Below are 19,388 nucleotides of genomic sequence, written 5' to 3' on the forward strand. Positions count from 1 at the left end.
CAAATCCAGGACATTATCAAACTTAGATATTGACTTAAAAAATAACTTTATTCAATTCATTAATAATTCTCATAGTACCTTGATAATTACATTTTTGTTTCTGAGAGATACCTCTAAAAAGCAGTTTGTCTTCATCATGAGAATGTCAACTTTCCTTCATTGACCACACAGTGGAATCAAGGACAAGGACAACTTGCTTAAACTAGATGCATAGCTTTTAGAAACTCTAAACCCACCTTTGGTGAGTTCATTGTGCTTCACTAAATTGTACTGAAAACCTTCCCAAACTAAAGAAAACACCATTCCTCATCTGAACTTCCCCACTCACATACATACATTTCATCAAAGAACAGATGACAGCTCCAAAAGTGAGTGTTAAGGAAAATTATGAGTTTATCAGGATGGAGGGCACTTCCAAAGGCAGTAATAAATGATGGCATTAAAGGTAGGCTGCCATATAAAAGAGAAATAAAATGACATAAAACTACTGAAGTGCTATACACACATTGTACATACGTTTGCCTGTAGAGGATGAAAAGGAAGATTTAAATTTGTCCGCTCTGAAAAGAGATGAGTTTTAACACATTTCTAAGATGAGCTTGCTGATGTGAAACTGCAGGCAAGCATTGTATTTTGAAAGCCTTTTAATGTGCAGCCTTGTGAGTCACCTTAGCACTTTCCATATGATTTTCTAGTGGGTTAAAGGCCTAGTTTGTATTGCCCCTTCTCAGATTGATATTTGCTTGTCAGGAACTAAGGGATGAGGGAACTCTGCTGTCATTATTTGAATAATACATGAAACACACCACTTCAATGATTACATTTAAGAGGTAGGTTTTGGGGCATTTTGCCAGGGAAGCTAATACAAGCTACTCCCTTATATTTTTAAGGATTGTCCTTTACCCACTGTGTGCACTCTTTAAACGTGAACCAATTTCATCTTGCAGAGTTACATTGCAGTGTAATCTTTACTACCTTTCAGTCTTATCCAGTCTCTAATTAGAATGATTATGAACTTCAAATTCATATCTCCATTCTCCTTTTGAAGTGTATTTAACCTCCACTCCTATTGATTAAGCATGAAGAATACTTCTTTACTGTTTTGACACGTAAATCATTACACACACACACACACCCCCAGCATCATGACTTGACTGCTCTGAGCATATGGTAATTGCACTGCCTGCTTTTGAAGCACAGTTCCTAATTACCAGCAGAAACTGTTACTCCTGTGTAATTGGTAGTATGCTGCAGATGATTCCTACAGTGCCCTAGTTGTTGTTTATTCTATTTTACACCTACTTCACTGTAAACTGTACCCTGGTATTGATTGGCAAATGGAAACATGACAGGATATGACCTCAGTGTCACAAACATCATCCTATCATTGATTTTTTGATAAATCTGAGTGTAATAAGAATTTTTTAAGAAGAGGAGAGGGAGACTGTACCCAAAACTGCATATAAGGAGCAAGCAATTATTTGGAGTGTTCTTAGCTACAGAGTCAACTCAAGAAAAGGTGACATCAGGTGTTATCCTCAAATTTCATAGAACCCTAGACATCAGAAGCTTCAATTTGCTTTTTCTTTCTGCTCCCCTGCCCCCCAAATTAATAAAAAATAAATTTGAAAAGAATGTTGTATAAAATTTTCATAAAACTATGTGGAGATGTTTACTTAATATTGTCATGATTTCTGTAGATCAAAGAATCATGGAATGGTTTGGGTTGGAAGGGACCTTAAAGATCACCTGGTTCCAACCCCCCTGCCATGGGCAGGAACACCTTCTGCTAGACCAGGTTTCTCAAAGCCCCATCCAGCCTGGCCTCGATGATGTAAATATCAAAGTCAATACATCTTGTTGAGGGAACTAAAACAAGAGTATTAGTACATAATAATGTGATGATTAAAAAGTCAACTGGGTGTTTTTCTCTTCCAAAGAATTTATGTAGTTCATACACTAGCTAAGTCCCTTCAGTTCACAAGCAGCTTACTCCAATTGACATAATTAATCCAGAGATTATAAAAAATTCTGCTCTGAATCTTAATTTTGTGGTCTTCTGAGTAGTCCAGATTCTGCTCTAAAGCCTAGACAGCTGGTGATTTCTAGAGCGGGAAGCATAGCATTGAGCTGACTGCTCTAAGACTGCCAAAATGATGGTGGTAACAGACTTCCCTAGTCATCGTTTCCACTGGCAGACTGGACAAAGAACAAGAAGACTTTTAGAAGACTGTTTAGAAGGCCACATGAAAGATTTGGCAACACTGGCAGAAATTAGGGTTTTTTTCAGGTTTTTTTAGCTTTACTGATTTTGTCTGCTGAGAAGAGACTGATAGCTAACAGTATCCCCCTTTCCTTGTCACTCTTTTTCACTATAAGAAAGCATTGTGGGAAAGGTGTTGCAGTTGATTACCTGTATGCCTCTTCTCCATCGTTTATGGAAACATTAATGTCTCAATAACTAAGGTAACTCAATTTTATTACTGAGTTTCTGATGCAAGAACTAATAGATAATTTATGTGTGTATATAGTTTCATGGAATTTTAGATACTGGCATTCCTGTCATTGAATTAAAAAGTCTTTCTAATTCTTGCACACTGGCAGTAAGCAAAGAAGCAGGGCTTTTCTGGTGCACAGCTTTTCCTGCTCCTGATATTATAACTTCTTTTTATTTTCCATTTCACTGCCCCTAAACTGTGAGGTGGTCATTGGAGCTATAACTAGAGCATTTTGACAAATGAGCCATCATCTGACAGAACGAAAAAAGGAAGTGACCCATTTCTCATGAGTTAAGGGACTTAAGAACAACTGCCCATGTTTAAGTGGAAAGTTTGTAGTTTGATGTTATATGGAAACAAATATAAACAGGCAGTACATGTACAGTATGGTATCTTTCAAACAAATATGAGCAGAAAATATTTCTCATCATTCCTTTTTTTTTTATGCAGCTGAACTATGTGAAGGGTTTATTTTCATACTACTGGGCAAAGTTAAATGCATTAGATTGGTAGTGTTTACAGTGTTACATAGTATGTGTATTAGTATCTGTTATGACCCCCTAACGTTAGTTTTTAATTATGGAATAAAACTGACACAAATTAATTTGCCTTCTAGTGCATGTTTTCTAATTTAAGATTTCTGGACAGAAAGCTAACTGCCCTTTTGTGCAAGTAGGTTGTGACGAGTTACATTCTAGTTTGAAAATTATTATAAAAGGTAAAAATAACAATTGGTAATTTAGTGCTATTACCATGACATTATCACTTCTCAAGGAATGGATTTTCAGAACGGTGGCAGGGGAACATATAGGAATAGTAACATTTTATATATTTGCTATCATTCAATTCCCTCATAAAACTGAACATTCATTTCTTCATTCAGCATTACTTACAGGGAGCCATAAGTTCATTCTGTTCATGATTCTTTCTGATTTTGATATTGATTTTTGCAGATATCTTATTCACACAGCATGAGTCAGATAAAACAATTTGGTTTGAGTTGCATATAGTGTTATTTTATCACATAGGTCACCCTATGATCAGACAGGAGCAGTTTTTCATTATTTTCTATTGCTACTCCAAACAGTCTTTACTGAAGTTTTTCAAACAATGTGTGACCTCTGTTTTTATACTTCACACAGATTTCACAGGCTGTCACTACCACTCAGACATCACTAACACAGACAACTGTAATGGAAAGTGTAACTATGGTGACCACAAGAGAACAAATCCTGGTTAAGCATGCTAAAGAGGAACTCCCACCACCTCCACCCCACAAAAAAAGGCAACTCCTTCTGGATTCAGAAATTAGGAGGAGGTAAGAATCACTAAGAGTTAGAGAGAGAACATTTGGATGAGAATGAAAAAATAGTCTTTGATTTGACTGCAGTAGATTGTTGTATACTTTTTTTAGGTTAAAATTATATTTCTGTTCTCTATTAAGGTACCAATTAATTACTATCTTTCTTTACTCAAGATAAGTTACAGATTTTTTTGTGCTTCTAGTCCAAATATTTTGCATTATAGAATGCTAATCATTATGTCAATACCATTGTGTTAATAATTATAGTCAGTAGAAGTCCATATGTATGGCATTGTGGGGGTCCCACTTGAAGCTTGAAGGACAAGAAATATTCCATTAGTTCTCAGCTTTTAAAATTCATTAAATTTTTTTTTTTAATAGTTAGAATACTAGTAGTGCAGATATCGCCTGGCTTATAAAGTTCAGGTTGTATTCTTTCTGGCTTGTGGGTCAGCAGTAGAAATAACAGTTCTGCAGAGACAGAGTTAATATTTGGTGAAACATGCAGTATCATTATTTTCAGATTTTCTTCTGTGTAACTCAAGTACAAGTGATAAGGGATTTTAGACTAATACTGAACACTTGTTAAAGTCACGAGAAAAATTTCTGATCAGTTTAAGTACAATTGGCTCAAGCACTAAATTTCCAAATGAAATGCTAAGAAGCTAGACTCCAAACACTCATTGTTATGTTTGTTATGGAAATGTTTTTTGATATTTAGATAAACATCTGAATTCCAAGGTAACAGATTCAAGGACTGAAAGGAATGTGAAACTGCATTCAATGTCTCATTTCTATAGAAAATATCTTTGCTCAGTTCAATGTGTTTTCAGTGATAAAGACTCTTTTACAAGAAAGTAAGAAGAATGAAATATACCAAGAATATGAGAAATCTTTTTTTTTTTTTTGATTAAAGGATTATGTCATTGAACAAATACATACTTTTTTTAATACATGGCCATCTGAAGTGCGATTTATCTTACCCCTCTTTGACCATTCTAAAAGTAAGATTTCTAGTTTAGCCTCATTATTTAAGGACACGGTATATGTGATGCAAGAAGAGTGATTCACTCCCTCTGTGTTAAATTGGATAACTACTCTTTCTGTAGAAAGTGCTTAGACTAAATAAGTAACTTTGTTAGCTAAATTTGAATGAATTGAGTCCTGAATTGTAATCTTTTTTTTTTTTTTCACTTATCCTAGGTTACCGTTAAGTAATAGTGAGAGTTATATTTTGCTAATCTGTTCCCAAGCACTCAAAATAATGACTATCAGAAGACTCACAATTCTTGAATTTGTTCAAGGAATTGTTAGATGGCAGTGTTTTTACTTAACAGACATTGTAAGCGTTAGTGCTCTTGTTAATGTTTCAGTGGTAATGTGCAAAGATCTCAAACAGGATCAAGGCCCTCTTGTCTTATATGCAAGAGTAAACCTATATTAAGGCATTAATTTTGAAATTGAAAAATTAAGAATAAAAATTCCCCTGAAATTTTCAAGTGTTTCAATAATTGATATTTTAAAACTTTTTTTTTTCCAAGCTGAATGTTTTAGGAATGTTCTTTCTGAACAGAAATGTAAGGAAGTGAAATGCGAGTCTACTGTTATAAAGGAAAGCATTATCTGAGTTAAAACTAAATGAAGTAGAGTGAGGTTTTTTAAACATATCTTTTACAATTCTTCAAGAAAGTTGTTGCTATAAATAGCATTATTATAGAATTGGAGACCAGTTTGCAGCAGAAGTTCCTTTCTTATCTACTAAGTATTTAATATTAATTTGTATTTTCCTTTTTGCTCATATTCTTTTGATTTGCTTTAATACTGAAAGTAAAATTGTTGGGGTACAGCAGACTGCAGTCTTCTAATTCATCATGCAAGGAAACTACCAGAGGGCAGGAATTAGCTGGAATATAAGAACTGTTTATGTTCAGAAATACCTTGTTTTATACAAACTGAGAATTATAAATTCTTTAAGTGTTTTAGCTGCTGTCTATCTAAAGCATTCCAACTAGTGAGGTTATATATAAATCTGATAGATCCATGTACAGAAAATAGGTTATATTATCAAATTTGAGAATATGATTGCTTGCAGCTATACTATTGGCAGATCTGCTACCAAATTTACAGAGTGTTAATGTTTTTTACCATTGCATACTAGGTTTCAAGGGGTTTTGATTTATGTTGTCTAAAAGATATTCAGTCACCATATAAGTTCTGTTTAACTTTTGGGTAAGAATCAAGATATGAACCTTCAAACAATCTGTAGTTCTCAGTCTTTGTCTAGGATGACTTTATATCTAAGAGTAAATTGTGGTTTCTTATATATACTTAAAATCAGAGTCCTTTTTATTTCTGCACAGGTTAGATTTTTATTTTGATCTGGTAGGAAAGAAATCTGCATTCTAGCAGGAAAAAGGGAGTTCACTGTTTAATACACTTTAATATGGTCTAACTAGCTGGAATATTGCTTTGTATGCAGGAGTTACTAGATTTGTTTTAACAGTTTAATCATACCATCATATGTGAACTAGTTCAGCATGACCGTTCACTGAATACCTGTAGTGGACCTATAATATGCTAATGTGCAAAGTAAACCATGTTAGAAATGTCCACAGCTGTGCAGCAGGATGAATGATGTTTGTATTATCTGAATGGAATTTGTTTGCCTTTTTTTTTTTTTTTGCATTTCTAACTGAACAGACGAAAAAAATACTTACGTACTTTCCCTTTCTAGAAAGTCCAAGCGGGCATTCTGGAGCAGGAGGACCAGTCAATAAATAGGTTCAGAGAAATGCTTTGAGAGGAAACTTCAGGGCAGGAGTTTCAGCTTAGAATACTGGTTATTGTGCCTGATTTTATTAAAACAAATGTGCAGTCTTAGAAGCTAATACATTTGACAGTATGCTGTTCTCTTTCTCCAGCATCATAAATTTATACTGAACATAAGCGTAACAGTGGGAGAAGAAAATTCATCTTGAAATTTGGGTGCTCAGATGAAATGTCTATATGTATTGGTGACTAGACACCTTTTCATCAATGTTTTTTTGCTGGGAGAACTTCATGGTTGTATTCCCAAACAGTCAGTCAGTTATTTTCTGGGTCCATTGTTGGCTGCAACAACCCTTTCAGGGTTTTTTGTGTATATTTAGTTGTACCTACACCCAAGGAGAAAATACGCCATAGTACTGTATAGCTTTTGTTTTTTGAAATAAACTGAGAGAATGGAAGGGTTCTCAACCTATCTCTCCAACATCGTTCCGTATTGTATGTATGTGTGTTTATGTTCAAAATTTTCTCTGAGTACTTAATGACTAAGGGTAGATTATTCTGTACTGTTTAGTTTTTGTTTGACTTAAAAAACCCCAGCAATTACTGAATGCTTCCCAGAAGCTTCTGAAGGTGCATAACCAGATTGTGTTGGCCTCTTTCTGCATTTATAGTGCAACGCACTGTATGCTCTTGCCTGCTGTTTTTTGGGACTGAGGTGAAAGCCACATTAGGGGTTGGGGCTTTTTTGACGTGGTGAATAATGCTTCCAGTTTTTGTCAGCTTCTTCGATCAGTTCTCAAGCTTTAGTCAGTGTTGTTGCTGTAAAACGGTATGTCTGAAATAAATACCTCAGGCTCCATTGCCACATGTTTGGAAAGATTTGTGCTCCAGATTTTCTTTCCTGTGATCTAAGTGTTTTAGAAAGACTAGATGATGTCTTAAAGATGCAGTGCACTTGCAGTGTGTATTGCTAGGTGCTTAGTTTCAAGGAGGGAAAAAGAGTAGTTTGGATACACTGTGAATATTGCTTTAGTGGGCTGTGTAAGGGTATGGTCTCCAGCTACTTAGTTGAGGGGAAACAACGGATGACTAAAGCTGAAGCATCAAGCTTTCTAGAATGCTTTTTAATTTTACATTTCCAAGTGCTTTGGAAGGATTAGAAGTATGAGAGTCTCTCTTTATACTGAAGAAATAGAGGAGAAACAATTTGACTTGTAGACCAATAACATACACAGGAATGAATGTCACATTTCCATTGCCTCAATTCACTGTGGCATAAATGCACGGGAAAGAACCTGTTGATTTTTCTCGCCTCCTAAAGCAACTTACGTTAAAAACTTAAGTGTTGGAAAGCAGAGATAAGAAGGAGATGACTTTTTTTTCCTTCCCCCTTGACCACGCAAAAAAGGTTGAATCAGCCTCAAAAGTAATGCTTCAGAATGTCAGAATAATTCTGGCATGTGCTAAATTCTGTTACTGGTCTAAATGTAACTGTTACTAAATGGGAGAAAGGGTTGCAATGTAACATTTTCATGGTATTTGCATGTTCTGGGAAAAACAGGTCAGTTGTGTAGCATAGAAAAATATGAAAATTACTCAGTTCATGGTAGGTTTTTAAATAGCAAACAGGTTAGAGCTGCTTAACATTTAATTTAAACAAATTTTTAATATTAAAGTTCTTAAATTATGTCCAAAGATACCTTTCTTTGTCATTTAGTAAATAACTTTGTACATACTTCCTAATGTTTCTAAAGAAAGTCTATTTGTCATATTATTATGGATATGATGTTTAATCTTCAGATTTGAAAGAGACCCGGAAGAGAAAGGTATGTTAAAATAGGATAGTTGCTCCATCTAGTGTTTTTTCATTTAACAAGTGTTAACGTAATTTTTCGAAAAGAAAGTAGCCTTCATTTCTTTGAAAATTATTATATTTAGGTTTATGAAGCTTCATTACTTTAAAAAGTTTGCATTTTTGTAGAAAAATAGATCAAATGAAAAATTATAATGACTTTTTCAAAGTGGTGTTTTGATAGCAATTGTTTCAAATATCCCATTGCTGTTCAATGAATCCTATTAGAACTAAATGCTGTTTAGCACTTTTACAGCAACTCCATTGGGCTGTTTGAGTCTTATCCTCATATTGAAATGCAGCTTTTGCTCTTGTATTGTTATTTAACATTACTTAGCAAATCTAAAAAGAGGAAAGCCATGTCTTCCATTTTCCTGATGGTCCTTTGTTTCAGTGTTGTATCCATGTAGCCAGTGCCAAAGGAAAGGAACAGCTGACTGAGACACAACAGGATAGTATTCTGTTGTTTACAGAAGGAATAATTGATAAACATTTTTATTTAGAGTGTAAGAAGTCTGGGTATGTGAGGTCTGTAAACATGGACATTTTATAACATTGGTGCTTATTGGTTTTTAACCCTTTATCCTGTTTGTGAGGTGAGAAATGGCGTAGTGACAAATACACTGAGAATATATATTTTTCTTCACATTTAGTGTCTTAAATTACCTCCTATATCATAGGATTAGTACCAGTCAGCACTCAGTGAAAGGCATGATGACTGAATTTAAAACTACTTTACATCTCTAGCCACTGGCTGTTTGCTGAAGGCAAACGGTATTAATGAATATATTCTACAACAACCTCTAGATTTTCATTTGCCTTAGCTATGATTTCCTTATATATGAGAAAAGTGATGGATCTATCAGAATTTCTGCTTGTTACAATTCAGTAACTACTGCTCAGGCTGGGGAAAGTATGGTTTATAACCATACCTTACCAGTGTTAAGATGGATAGTTGGCTAAAGAAGGAAAACTCTGAGGCTAATAAGATGATACTAGTGAAGTTTCTGAAAGAGACTTGATCTTGGGATCGATCTAGCATTTTCTTTGATGCCTTGGTTTGCATTACAGAAATGTGCTAGTCATAATGTTGATGAAGCTAAACTGAACAGTATCAGAACTGTAGAGGGAGGTCCAGAATATCATTCAGAAAGGAAATAAAATTATTTGAGGAGTGAACTGAAAAAATAGGGAGGGAAAAATATTTATTAGGACAAATAAGCTGTTGAATTAGGCGTAAGAACAAGGCTGTTTATTAACTAATGGCTCACCAGCTACAAATATAAAGGAGGAAGACAGCAGAGAATTAGTTCATTACAGTATCATTCTACCAATAGGCATTGTATACTGTAAAGTTGTTCTTTGACATGTTCTAGGCAGCAAAGAGCTACAAGCTGAGGAAGACCACTGGTGAGCTGGGCATTTCAGTCCAGCCATGGAAATGCAGTAGTTCAGTAATGAGGTTCTTGGGTCTATGTTGCATCATTCCCTGCCAGCTCAATATGTAGGCAAATGGTCTTATGTCTGCCCAAGACACACAGTGGTGACATGCCTGGTGTAGTCTTGTTTGGTGAGGGAGGGAAATATCAAATGAACAAAAGAAATTATGAGGCATTTTCTATTTGTTGAAAGAAAAAGTACTGAAACCACTGTCTAGTCATGGTAGCAGTAACACAGTAGCAGTTTCAAGATGAAATACATTTAATTTAGAGAAAAGATTATGCACTGTGATGGCCACATGACAGCAGGGTACTTCACAACTTGTGTTCCTATGTGAACTTGTACAACATTCAAGTTGTTTGTATAAATATGTTGTCATCTTACCATGGCAGCATGTAAGAAAAATCAGAATTATGAGTTTAAAATATACCATTGTCATTCACTAGGTGATACTGGCTGTTAGAACCACAATAGGTCTTTATAAGATATATTACACAGATGGAAAGTTTATAGTCAGTCAGCCCTTTGATTATTATTAAAAATTGCATTTGTTTTTATTGTGAAGTATAAGCAAATTAACGCTTGCTGTTACTTAGTGGTTTCCAGAAAGTATTTGATTAGATAGGGGGCTTGTAGTAGGACTTGAGTATCATATGCTGCTGGGTATTTGGTTCAGAAATTCCATGCACAGAAAGAGAAATCCAAAATGGAACTAAGTTGTGAAATGCCTTAAATGTGAGGTTTATCGTGTATTTAATACAGAATAGGAAGGGAAACCTAGAACAAGGAATCATTTTTGAACAAGTACATGTGGTGATATTAGCAAGAGAGTTTGAATGGGAATCTGAAGTAGGCTTATGGCTTAGTAAGATCCAGAAAATCAGTTTGGGGGGACTTCCATGCAAATTTGAATGGCATGGATTAAAAATGTATAGATGTTTTTTCAAACATGCTCTGGAGTAAAAAAAAGACTGTATTTGAACTCAGTGGATGTGTGCTGGCCTGTAGAGAGAGGGCAGCGAGAGCAGTAAAAGATCACGTATCTCTTGTGGAATAGCAGAAGGAAAGACTAATTGGAAACTAAACCATCAGTGCTGCAGAAAGAATAAATCCTCTATTGCAGGTTGAATTTTCAGGTGGGGAGCAAGCTAATGTGCACTTTAAAGTAAGGTAATTATTTAGAGTAATTGTCTCAAGTGATTTGGTTTTAGTGTCTTCCATGGATTTATTTTAACAAATTCTTCATGCACTGATCTTTATTGGGTCAGAAAGGTAATATTGTGTTACTTTTAATGTCAAAAGTATTGTTGTACTTAGGAGATTTAAAGACTCGATCCTTTGATATCAATCTAGAGTTAATATAGTTTGTAACTGCAGCTGTGCTCAGAAAGGAAATGTCCAATCATCGTAGTGGAATGATTAAATGCTGTATTCTACCTGTATTTCCTGGGTTTATACAAGCTGAACATAAGAGAGAGAATAATTTTTTTCCAAGGTAATTGAAAAATATCTTTATGTTAAGGATATTTATGTGCTTCAAAAATCTACTTAGAATTAACTTTCATGTCTTTTAATCCTTTTTTACCCCCTCTTTATAGCACTTTTTTGGGCAGGAGGCTTTGTGGAGTTATATTTATCTCCAGAAGAAACTGCAAGTGACAGAGCAATCTGTTATCTGAGATCAGCTCTGTCAAGACACTGTCTGCTGTGGCTAATACTTAACCACCATCTGATGAATCTCTGGGCCATGAGATGTGTTCCCGATTATTTTGTCGTACTATCAAAACTGCCCCAAATTATCCCTTTCCTCTCCCAGGGAGGATGTTGCAGAGGCAAGGGCTAAGTCCTTTTGTTTAAGAAATGAAGAAATGATCACTGATAAACATTTTGCTCTGTCAATTTCCATCCTATACCAGGCTAATGACAGGCTATTCTTCAGTAAATTGATCTCACTGGTCCTACTTACCTTCAGCTTGAGAATGGAGTGAACACCAGAAATAATACAATTCTACCTGCAGCCAAGGGATTTTAGTACTGAGGGACTGGTAAACTCATCTTCATTGCTATCAGATGTCTCTTGTTCTGTGGTCATTGAATATGCAGTTATTATATGCAGAACAGAGGATAACGTTGTTTCAAAAATTGCAGTTGATTTAATGTCACATAGGATCAGAAATAAAGCTGAACTAGGAAGTTCTTAACTGGCCATGCAGTTTGATTTCAGGGATTAGAATCTGGTACCAGCACAGAAATTCCCTGAACTGTCTAGGAATTTTGTCTTCCACCTCTGAACTTGTAATTCTTTATGAGATTAAGGTTTCTGTACCTTCCATTACTTCACAATCATATTTTTTCTCCTCTAATGAGTGTTCAAATAGTAGTATTAGGACTTGCTTTATCAAAATTATTCCTAAGAGTTTATAATTTGAATATAGAATGTTGGGCTCAGATTAAGGCAGTATGTGATTCTTCTTTCTTCTGCTTTCATTATTTATTACTCAGTCTTTCACACTGTGCTGTTAAATGGAGTCACAAAGATCACAGTGGAAAAGAAAGGGACGCATAAATATTAGATCAAACATGGAAGTCTTTCTTGTATTCAGTTTTCATTTCTGTATATGTAGATTTCTGTAGCACCTGATTTTACCTTACATCCTTGTATTTTAGTTCTTGTATATATGGGGTATATTTTTATAAAAGAATTAATTCCTCTGAAGATATAATTGTCATTCACGTTCTTGGTTTTAGTAGATTTTCAATTGTATGTAAATGATACAACCTATATTTACAAAGCAAACTGAAAGATACGGCTCAATATTTTTTTCTAAGTCTTTCTGTTCTATTGTTTTAATTGTATTTCCACAAAAAGAAAATCAGCTGTAAACTAGATATAAATATTAGAGCATATTGTGCAATAAAGAAACGCAATCAAGAATACAGTGTGGCACAACTGAGAAAAATCATTGTCTCAAGCCTCTTGTTTTAAAAACAACAGTAGATATCGAATCATAGTTTGATTTTTCTACACATGAGCAATTTAAATATCTGCATATGGTAACCTTCATTTTGAGCTGCTACCTTCTGAATAGGTAGCAAAAATTAAGATCAGTTTTAAAGGAGTTGATGAAAGAATCCAGACTGTAATAAAAAGGACTGTATGGTAAAAACTTGTTAAAAAATATATACAGAATGTTGGGGGTCTTAATTTGCAGTTTCTAAAGTTTTAGCTGTAGGAAAATTATAATTTACTGTTGATTAGTAATTACATTCTACAACGAATTGAGTCAATGGGAAAAGTCTCCTTTCTAATGGTCACATCTCCTGCTTGAATATCCTTCATAATATTGTCAGCACAAGCTGGGACAGAAATCATGCAGGTATGAAGGCTGCATTTGGTCACCCAGATAGACCTTACATCCTCAGCTGAGCCAACAGGACTTGTGGTACTCGTTTCACTGAGAGCCATTTGTTTCATGTCTTCCGAAAACATCAGCTTGTAAAATTAGAATCCTTATTGTGAAAATTGTTGCATCTGTTCAGCTGTCAAACCAAGGTCTTAAAAATGAAAAAGTGTTTCTATGTTTCCAAGTTTTAGAGTGAATAGTTTTATGAACTACCTAATGAAATACAGGGGATTTAAAACTGTCTTTTGCTGAGAGAAATTGCTGCTTATTCACTTGTTTAAACAACCAGATAAACATGTTTACTCTCAATCCTATTTTCAGAAACTGTGGAAATTAAATGTCTTACTGCACTTCTCTGTCTCTTAGGTTTGACTCGGATACAACAGAGCTCCATAGCTGGATGACCCGCTCAGAAGCAGTGCTTCAGAGTCCTGAGTTTGCAATATATCGAAAAGAAGGCAATCTGTCAGATCTCAGACAAAGAGTCAATGTAGGAGAAAGTACTTGTATATATGTCTGTTAGTTTGTATTAGCTTGTCAAAGTGCATTCAAAGTCCAAGTTTAAATGAGTTCAAATGTGGACTGACAAGCATAGATTGTCCATATGTCCAAGAGAAATTTAGAAGTGCTCACTGTTTCCGTGAATTTCAGATTTTGGCACCAAAATTGCTACACAGGCTGTCTGAATACAGAGATCTTTCTTTTAATTCGTACATACTCATATTTAATTAAGGTCTTCTTTGGTAAAGTTGAATCAAAGCCTATCCTTAAATATGCATCATCATTCTATACTAACAGCTCAATTTGACATTATACATGCATAAAACGAAGGATGTGTAAAGTGTCATCTTTTAGTGTATGGTAAAGAAAATCTGTATCTAATTCTTTTTACAGCACTGTAAAATATATCTGAAAATCACCAGTCTTCACTTTTTTTTTTTTTTTTAACACTCTATTGTAGTACCATGCCTGAACCAAAATCAGTTCTTTTCTACTTTTGGCAAAATGAATGATTCTGCACTGCTTAAGGTGTAGCTGTGTTTGTGTATGTGTTTCGCACACTCTGAATATAGCCCTTGAAAACTAAACTATTACAAATTTTCTTCCATATTTAATTTTTGAAGATAGATGCAAAATGCCTGTCTTTTCTGAGTAAGAGAAAGTGGACATTTTTTTATACTTAGCTCTTAAAGTGTCAGAGTATATCATGGAACTTCATTAAAATATATGGTGATGCATACTCCTAGAACACAAACAGATGGAACAAAGTTACTGTATTGAAGTTAGTTTTGCTGCTGTTTTTTCTCACTGTCTGCTTGTCCATCAGCTGTGATAAGATTGAGGAACACTGAATTTTGTGGCTGTAAATATACATTTTAAAATTTCATGTTAAATGATAGGGTTTTTTGCAATAACTTTAGTTTCATTGTTAATGTCATATTACTCCCAGTAAGTATCTATTAGAATGTAATATCCTGAGTTTAGTTCATGGCACCGCATCATGTTATGTGAAATATGCATAAATATATATATATTAAAGCAAATATACAAAATGGATCAAATATACAGAGAAGATTTTATGGGTTCAAATGCTTCCATACTGAGATAATGGGATTCATCTAACACATAAGTAGATACACAGTTAATTTTCCGAATGCTTCAACCTTCATTGTAGGTAAAATTCAAAAAGAAACAGAGGGGAAAAAAATGCTCGTGTCTCCCCATCATATATTCCCATTTTGAGGAGCATAACAATTTCAAGCATGGCAAATTAGCTCATTTGACCTACATATTATGCTGGATACCTGCACTATCAAGTTTCCCTAACCAGTATGATGTCCCACCTCATATTGTCAGTTTCTAAGACTTTATAAAAGCATTAAAGGATACAGGAGTCTCCTTCTTTCCTTTCTTTGCTTCCAAGGAGGTGGTGATCGTTACAAGTAAAGGGGTGGAGGTAGGTGAACCACAGACCTTCCTTTGGTCCCAGCTGGAGTTCCTAGCAGCTCTTGCCTTGCCTTTGTTAGTGCTGAGGAAGAACATTGGGGTTGGGAGGCCAGTACCTACCACATTTGTTCAGATCTCATTTAGATTGGTGAAACATACATAATACTGGAGGAAGAGGGAGGGAGGGAAAAGAGGTGTGGAGTTTGACCAGTGCATGGGCGTTGTAAATTTGAATTCAAGACACTGCAGATAACAGGAGATATTTCAGATGTTTCTTTGACCTCCTTAGAAATTGAATAACTGGATGGTTAAGAAACCAATTTCCAGCATCTTTACTAAAAAGTAGTGCAAAAGAAGTATCTGCTTTGTATCAAGAGCTGTCTGAGACAAACCAGTAACTCTAAATAGAAATAAGAGAAATTAACGTGTATCTTTCATTAACATTGAAAATATTTTTAAAGACCGAGATGGGTTCTAATTTCAGAGTATCACTGCTTTTAAAATGAACATTTTGTTGGGAAAATCAAGTTAAGTGTAGAAGTTTCTAGAGATTTTAGGGAGAAAACATCCTGATTACATGTATTAATTTGATAGAGAGAACTCTGAAAGATGGCACTTGACAAGTACTGCATGGATTCTGTGTTGAAGAGTTTTCTGTTAATGGAAGTATTGGTACATACTTTTCAAAACAGCAGAAAAACCCAGGTTTTTAAATTGCCCAGTTTTAAAGCTTGTCCTGACCTGACTTTTCCTGGTCTGATCTCTGTCTCCACCCATAAAACTAGTAGCCAAAGCAGGAATTACTGTCCAGTTCATTGATTTGAGGAGTTTCATTGTTGCTTGTTAACACATTTTGCTTCTAATTCCCACAAAAGGAGCCTCAAATCAATGAAAAATAAGATTATGTGGGGTTTAATATATTATAATCTAATCTCTAATAAAGTTGTAGATTTATAAAAAAAGGTGAAATGCCAAAAAGGAAAACATATTAGTGATAACTGAAAAAGGTTGTGTTGAAATGACATACATAGTCATACCCCAGTGTTGTACTTAAACACGCATACACGTGACCATGTACAGATGCATTCAGAAGTCCCATCTTGCCCTTACTGGCTATCATTTAGTTTTCTCCCTACACGGCAGTGTGTGTATATATATATATGCACACACTATCACATATATATACACACTATATATATAATATATATATTGGTGTAGCACAGAACACCTGTACTTGGCTAATGTCAGACCTACCATTTATTGCCTACCGTGGTAGGTGCCGAGTTCTAGGGCTTTTTCCTAATGACTTTTTTTTCTGCTGTTCTTTTGAGGACAGGTTACTAGTTGGATGATTTTTTTTCTTGTTCTGGCAGCTTTCTCCTACTCATCATTTTTCTTGGATGAGGGGTCACTTCTGTATGATATAGTGGAAGTGCATCTGCTGTATGATGGAGGGACACAGACTTCAGAAACGACAGCCCTAAGGAAAGCTCTTTTGCCATCATTGATGATTCATCAAGTTCAAAAGCCTGCTTCCATCCCAGTTCAGAGGAGGCCTGGGGGAGATGAAGCCAAGAGTAGGCTGTATGAAATGCACTGACTGTGTTTGCTAAGCCAGCTGCTCTTCAGATACTGGCAGGAAATTAGCCTTTGGCAGATGTATTACGTAGGTTGAATATATTAGACATGCACAAAAAGTCCCTTCCTATGTCTGGAGAGAAGCAAAAATATTTATAGCCCTTCCCTGCCACAAAGCAAAGATATTTGCCTTACCTGGCCAGAGAGACTGGATGCCATAAGTATAGAAGTTTCATTGAGGAACAATCATACTACTTCTAAATAATGAAGACATCCAAACATTAATGCTGTAAACATCGTTATGCTGTATGACATTGTTACCATTTTCCAGTTAGTACATATATTTTACTGAAAACAGACCTAACAATCACTGGGGCCTTTTTTGTTATTTTTAAGCCATAATGAGCTTTCAATATTGCAAGTTCAAATATATGAAAGTTCAGGTGCAAAAAAATTAAAACTTGACAGACAGAAAATCCCGCTTCATAATAAGACAGATTTGAGACGATCCGTCAATAAACTGCGAATAAAACTCCTTGAAAGGAGTTTTAGTTGGCCAAGAAGCAGCATCTAGAAATTCTGAATCAAAGGTAAACACATAAGGAACAGATGTAAGGGAAAATGTCAGATATCCTAGACAATTAAATTTATTCTCTTGGCATTCTCAAAAGCTTAATTCTCGTTTGTTTGTTTTGTTTTAGTGACCTTTTTCAGACATGCTTTGTTGGGCCTGGATATTTGAAAGCTGAATCACTCTCAGAGCCAGTGATGATAATGTTCCCATCTCCTGCTTTCAGGGGTAATTGGTCAGAGGCACAGGAGGTCAGGGAGTACTGCTACCGTGCATCCTTTCACAGAGCTCTCAAAGTACGGTATTGATTTGATATGAATAACATCCGAATTCCTCTGACCATCAGTGTTTTCTAGGTTATGAAGTCATTAACTGACAACTAAAATCTCGGGGTCAAATAAAACACTTAGTGTTGTGAAAATACCCTATTCACCTTCAGCTGGAATTTAGCTAAAGATGAATTTTTAGTGTTATTCAATCAGTTAAACCTAGGCTATCGTACATTTGCATTGTCAGTTACAAAATAGCCAAAAGAGAATTAATCCCTGACCAGATGAAGGCTGTAAAGGTAACTTTTTTTCTCATATTGGTGTATTTTTTCTGAAAAATCTTTTACAGAAAAAAAAAAAAAGAGAGAGAAAAAAAAAAGGAAGTTATATATTTGGAAATATTTTGAAGTGACTTTGCTGCTGCCACAACTTTCTATCAAAAAAAGCGTTGGTTACAATATACAGACTCTGAGTTTCAAAACTTCACAAACCTCTTCAAACTTATCCCAGCCTACTTGTGTCATGAACGAACCTGAATCAAGAGTGTGGTCCCTTTCAGTAAAGGAAGAAATGAACATAACAAAGCAAAGATATAAATTAGAGGTGTTTCCAGGACTCCTATTCCCTTCATATTTAGGCACTTTACACATTCTTGTGGAAATCTGGAAATTTTTCTGAGGGGGTGAAAAATCCAAGATAAAGTTTGCAGGTTTGGCAATGACGGTGTGTACAGAGTAATGGCAGGACGATGTGGTTAGTGCTATAAGTAACTAGGGTGAATTTCCTCCTTTCTCCCCAGATCAGGTGATTTGTGTTTGTAAGGAACAAAAGGACAGTCTTTTCTCCTTTGGCTACCATTGTGCTTTCTGTGTGTAAGCATATGTCTTCCTGTAACCAGTGTTAGACCTTCATTTTTATAATATATGCCAATTACATAAAAATGAATGGAGAAAAGTAATTGATAGAAAGTTTGATATGTATCAAATTTTCATATTTATTTAAGGACTTCACATGTACTGCTTATATTTTCTATCAGCGTGCATAGCATATTACTGGACACTGCCACAAGCTTTGATGTCATATCATTTTTATATTTCAAAAAGCTAATTTTTAGTATATTTTAGGGGTTTTTTTATTATTCGTTTGTGCTTATTACTGTTGAACTCATGATAATTACACATCTGGCATTACAGACGGAGTAAAATTATTTTCAGTATGTTTTAGTGTTTTAATGATTCCTTTGAGTTCTCTGTATTTATACTCATGCTAATTATACCTGGTATTATAGACAGAGTAGTATTAACTACGATTCTATAAGAAATTTTGGAACCCTGGAGAGAATTAATAGATTTTTAAATTTTAATTTGGAAAATATTGCAGTTGTACAGTAGAATGATAGAAGATTTTATTGACCTACAAAAACTATAAATAATCTTTCAGTGATAATTTAGGTATATATTAAAGATATGTTTATAAAATCCAAAATATTTTCATCCTTAATTTTTCTCTGAATATCCTTTTTTTATATATTTTATTTATACAAAATTGTATTATTGAAAGTGTTTGATAGAAGCCTTGGCTACTGTTAGAAAGCCTGGTGTTTAATCATTTCTATATGCATAAATGAATGACAATTATAAGTAGGCTGTGGAAATGTGCAAATTTAACTGAAAATCTGTCTTTAAAGTTCTGAGCATCTCCTCACCTAGGAAAGTCTTTCAGGGAGCTGCTTCTTATTAAACTGAAGATGTTTTAAG

General features: G+C 34.9%; 1 protein-coding gene across 8 annotated transcripts in view; it reads left to right on the forward strand.

Annotated features, from left to right (window-relative positions):
- The window catches only part of DMD (dystrophin), a 1,148,563-nt gene that overhangs the window by 360,440 nt on the left and 768,735 nt on the right, over positions 1–19,388 (forward strand). For all 8 annotated transcript variants that reach the window (XM_074814589.1, XM_074814586.1, XM_074814591.1 and 5 more), the window contains 2 exons: positions 3,641–3,816; positions 13,633–13,756. In XM_074814589.1, coding sequence (XP_074670690.1) covers positions 3,641–3,816; positions 13,633–13,756 — 300 coding nt within the window. The remainder of the gene's footprint in view (positions 1–3,640; positions 3,817–13,632; positions 13,757–19,388) is intronic.

This window comes from Strix aluco, chromosome 2, assembly GCF_031877795.1.
Source record: "Strix aluco isolate bStrAlu1 chromosome 2, bStrAlu1.hap1, whole genome shotgun sequence".
Taxonomy (NCBI): Eukaryota; Metazoa; Chordata; class Aves; order Strigiformes; family Strigidae; genus Strix; species Strix aluco.